The 5,268-nt window shown below is 44.0% G+C and overlaps 1 protein-coding gene across 1 annotated transcript; it reads right to left on the reverse strand.

Annotated features, from left to right (window-relative positions):
* Positions 1-202: 202 nt before the first annotated feature.
* Positions 203-5,253, reverse strand: LOC121842090 (UPF0612 protein C569.003-like; the record flags this gene model as incomplete). The annotated part of the gene is made up of 4 exons (XM_042312203.1): positions 4,989-5,253; positions 4,811-4,902; positions 4,486-4,712; positions 203-463 (listed from the first exon to the last, which is right to left on the reverse strand). Coding segments are annotated over exons 2-4 (549 nt in total), but the record flags the coding sequence as incomplete, so codon positions are not given.
* Between the last annotated feature and the right edge of the window lie 15 nt (positions 5,254-5,268).

Raw genomic sequence — 5,268 nt, forward strand, 5'->3', positions numbered from 1 at the left:
GCCTGTACAGGTGAGACTACTGGGGGACGGGGCTGCATGGCCTGTACAGGTGAGACTACTGGGGGGACGGGGCTGCATGGCCTGTACAGGTGAGACTACTGGGGGACGGAGCTGCATGGCCTGTTACAGGTAGAACTACTGGGGACGGAGCTGCATGGCCTGCCTGGTGAGACTACTGGGGACGGAGCTGCATAGCCTGTACCCAGGTGAGACTACTGAGACAGGGCTGCATGGCCGCACAGGTGAGACTACTGGGGACGGGCTGCATGGCCTGTACAGGTGAGACTACTGGGGACGGGGCTGCATGGCCTGTACAGGTGGAGACTACTGGGGGCGGGGCTGCATGGCCTGTACAGTGGAGACTACTGGGGGACGAGGGCTGCATGGCCTGTACAGAGACTACTGGGGGACGGAGCTGCATGGCCTGTACAGGTGAGACTACTGGGGGACGGGGCTGCATGGCCTGTACAGGTGGAGACTACTGGACGGGCTGCATGGCCTGTACAGGTGAACTACTGGGGGGGGCTGCATGGCCTTGTACAGGTGAGACTACTGGGGACGGGGCTGCATGGCCTGTGACTACTTGGGTCGAGGCTTAGATAGGAAAACAAGTGAGACTACTACTGGGGGCCAGTTAGTTAGGGAACAGGTGAGTCTGCCGGGATCAGAGGCTAGGACAGGTGAAACCATTGGAGTTGGAGAAACTGCTGAAGTAACACCCTGACCTCCGTCACCCACCCTTCTCTTCCTTGTTTAGGGTCTGGTTCGCTAATTTCTCCGTCCGGTCATGGAGAGCCGCATTCCCTGAGTACCATTGAAGAAGAACCCTGCCAGGGAGGCTGACATTGAGATGATCTGAGACAGATATCAGACTGAGACTAAACTCCCTGCTCCTAACATGCTGATCTTATCACTCCTCACTTCAAATCATTTCCATTGCTCAATGACTGCTTCCATTTTATTGGTATTTACTGTGTTAATGGGTATTTGGGTATTTACTATGTTAATGAACCTAGCACCTATTCAATACCCACCCACTTTGTTTGTTTTCATGCATGGTTGTTATTGTGTTCATTCATTTCATGTATGTACTTCAGATGACCTCTGAATATACAAGGAAAGTGCACACACTAATAAAGTGCAATTAATCTGGTCTTGATTTTGTTGTTTTCTGTAGCCTACTCTATACTTTTATCATCTACAAAACATCAAGAGAAGAGAAGAGGGGAGTCACTTTACATCATGTTTAATGACAGGTGAGAGGAACATTTGGGTGGATGCCTGTAGCTACCCAATGTGGACATGTGAGTTAATGCATGTACAGGTGTGTAAGTAGTACCTGTAACTGGGCTGTATTTGTGGTGACATTAGTGCAGTCCAGAGTTATTTCACTATCAGAAAAAGATCCCATCCTTCTTTCTAAACCAGCATGGAATGTCACTTTTGGTCTGTCTGAACACAGGAGTGCTATAATAATGTAATATGCTATATAATATCAAATTTATTGATATAGCCCTTTTACATCAGCTGATATCTCAAAGTGCTGTACAGAAACCCAGGCTAAAATCCCAACCAGCAAGCAATGCAGGTGTAGAAGCACGGTGGCTAGGAAAACTCCCTAAACCTAGGAAGAAACCTAGAGAGGAACCAGGCTATGAGGGGTGGCCAGTCCTCTTCTGGCTGTGCCGGGTGGAGAATATAACAGAACATGGCCAAGATGTTCAAATGTTCATAAATGACCAGCATGGTCAAATAATAATAATCGCAGTAGTTGTCGAGGGTGAAACAAGTCAGCACTTCAGGAGTAAATGTCAGTTGGCTTTTCATAGCCGATCACTGAGAGTATCTATCTTTATATATATATATATATATATATATATATATATATATATATCTTCAATTGGCTGTCACTCTGCCCTCTAAAAGACAAAATCATATGAAAATACTTTCTGATCCATACTGAATAAAAACAAATTATCCAAAATGTTGTAATCAGTGGGATCAATTGAACAGCCTCCATTACCTGCATTATCTGTCAGATCCTCCCCTCTGTCTCACTGGCTGTCACTCTGGCCCCCATGGCTGACAGTGTGCTGCTGCTTGGACTAGGAATTACAGGGAAATATATATACAGTGTTTAATCTGATAGAGAATAATGAAAACACAATTCTGTAGATATTTTCAGGCGTGGTCTCAGAGCACTCCTCGTATTATTCTGTACGCATATTCGAAACCCTCCATTTAGAATGATATGTTAAATTCCGTATGTTGTGTGTTAATCCATCATCCATTTCATATGTTATGAATTCATACTATGTTCCAATTGCAATTCATACAATTTGTCACAAATTTGCAAAACATACGAAATTGTAAAACTTATGAAATGTTACTAATTCCAATTTGTTGTTGCTAACATTAGCTAGGTGGGTAGGTGGCTAAAGCTAACATTAGCTAGCACTAGGGTTAGGTTAAAGGGTTAGGAGAAGGATTAGCTAAAAGGTTAAGTTTAGGATTGGGGAAGGTTTGGCTAACATGGTAAGTAGTTGCAAATTAGCTACAAAGTAGTAAGTAGTTGCAAAGTTGCTAAAATGCTAAAGTTGACCGTGATGGGATTCAAACCGAAACCTTTCAGTTGTTAGACATTTGAGTTATACATACACCTACCCATTCACCCCAACCAACCACCCTCCTTAATCTTTGCCTTAAGTCACCTTCTAGCTTATGTAACCATACCAAACGTAACATATACTAATTTGAGTGTCCCAGATGTACATTTACTGTGTTGCATCTACTGTTGTGGCCAAAGGTTTTGAGAATGACACAAATATTAATTTCACAAAGTCTGCTGCCTCAGTTTGTATGATGGCAATTTGCATATACTCAGAATGTTATGAAGAGTGATCAGATGAATTGCAAATAATTGCAAAGTCCCTCTTTGCCATGCAAATGAACTCCCCAAAAACATTTTCACTGCATTTCAGCCCTGCCACAAAAGGACCAGCTGACATCATGTCAGTGATTCTCTCGTTAACACAGGTGTGAGTGTTGACGAGGACAAGGCTGGAGATCACTCTGTCATGCTGATTGAATTTGAATAACAGACTGGAAGCTTCAAAAAGGAGGGTGGTGCTTGGAATCATTGTTCTTCCTCTGTCAACCATGTTACCTGCAAGGAAACACATGCCGTCATCATTGCTTTGCACAAAAAGGGCTTCACAGGCAAGGATATTGCTGCCAGTAAGATTGCACCTAAATCAACCATTTATCGTATCATCAAGAACTTCAAGGAAAGTGGTTCAATTGTTGTGACGAAGGCTTCAGGGCGCCAAGAAAGTCCAGCAAGCGCCAGGACCGTCTCCTAAAGTTGATTCAGCTGCGGATTGGGGCACCACCAGTACAGAGCTTGCTCAGGAATGGCAGCAGGCAGGTGTGAGTGCATCTGCACGCACAGTGAGGCAAAGACTTTTGGAGGATGGCCTGGTGTCAACAAGGGCAGAACAAAGCCACTTCTCTCCAGGAAAACATCAGGGAGATACTGATATTCTGCAAAGGTACATAGGGATTGGACTGTTGAGGACTGGGGTAAAGTCATTTTTTTCTGATGAATCCCTTTCCGATTGTTTGGGGCATCCGGAAAAAGCTTGTCCGGAGAAGACAAGGTGAGCTACCATCAGTCCTGTGTCATGCCAACAGTAAATCATCCTGAGACCATTCATGTGTGGGGTTGCTTCTCAGCCAGGGAGTGGGCTCACTCACAATTCTGCCTAAGAACACAGCCATGAATAAAGAATGGTACCAACACATCCTCCGAGAGCAACTTCTCCCAACCATCCAGTTTGGTGAAACAAGCCTTTTCCAGCATGATGGAGCACCTTGCCATAAAAGGCAAAAGTGCTAAGTGGCTCGGGAAACAAAACATCAATATTTTGGGTCCATGGTCAGGAAACTCCCAGACCTTAATCCCATTGAGAACTTGTGGTCAATCCTCAAGAGTGGATGGACAAAAAAACCCACAAATGCTGACAAACTCCAAGCATTGATTATGCAAGAATGGGCTGCAATCAGTCAGGATGTGGCCCAGAAGTTAATTGACAGCATGCCAGGATGGATTGCAGGGGTCTTGAAAAGAAGGGTCAACACTGAAAATATTGACTCTTTGCATCAATTTCATGTAATTGTCAATAAAAGCCTTTGACACTTATGAAATGCTTGTAATTATACTTCAGTATTCCATAGTAACATCTGACAAAAATATCTAAAGACACTGAAGCAGCAAGCTTTGTGGAAATTAATATTTGTGTCATTCTCAAAACTTTGGCCACGACTGTAGTCTGAGACCAGTTTGATATTTTCTCTATATCTCTATATTACCTGCATTCTCTGTCTTCAGCTTCTCCCACCTGGCTGTCTGATGAAAAAAACACCACTTAGTTATTTGTTAATTACAATAATCAAATAACATAAGTTACAGATGTCTCAGGTTACCTGCATTTTCTCTCTCCAGTTCCTCCACCTTGTTTTTGTGGAAGTGCAGTTCAGTCTTAGTGACTCATCTCCACTCTCTGGTTCACCACCTTTCTGCAGCTCCTCCACCTCTCCTTTCAGCTCCTCCACCTCTCCTTTCAGCTCCTCCACCTCTCCTTTCAGCTCCTCCACCTCTCCTTTCAGCTCCTCCACCTGGCTCTCACTGGCACTGAGTCTGGCCTCCAAACCTGCAATAACATGAGAGGCTTTTTAATCCCTACTGAATTAAACATGTGCAAACATTAAATCCACTGCAAACATACACTGAAATTCAAATTAATATCACCTGTTTTCTCACTCTTCAGCCCCTCCACCTCTCTCTCACTAGCTGTCACTCTGGCTCCCATGGTTGACAGTTCTGCTGCTTGGACCGGAATTCTAAGAAAAATGTGTAGAGATTTTGATGGGATACAAATCCATTTATATGAACTAGATCCTTTTCAGTACTGCAAATAATGCATTACCTGTATTTTCACTCTCCAGTGATCCTCCACCTGGCTCTCATTAGCTGTCACTCTGGCCGCCATGTTTCCCAGCTCCACTCTGTTTCACCACCATGTCTCTCAGCCGCTTCAGCTGTCCGGATGACAGGGCTAGACCCAGGTTGCTGCTAAGCACCACATGCAGGTAGAGGTAGAAACATAATGAGTGAGCATGATGGGATGAAGAGTTGAATTACTAAACGCTATATATCCATTTAAGGAAATGTTGGTAAATAAGCTTTTATTGTTTAAAGAAATTAAA

Source organism: Oncorhynchus tshawytscha, unplaced genomic scaffold (genome assembly GCF_018296145.1).
Source record: "Oncorhynchus tshawytscha isolate Ot180627B unplaced genomic scaffold, Otsh_v2.0 Un_contig_4249_pilon_pilon, whole genome shotgun sequence".
Taxonomy (NCBI): Eukaryota; Metazoa; Chordata; class Actinopteri; order Salmoniformes; family Salmonidae; genus Oncorhynchus; species Oncorhynchus tshawytscha.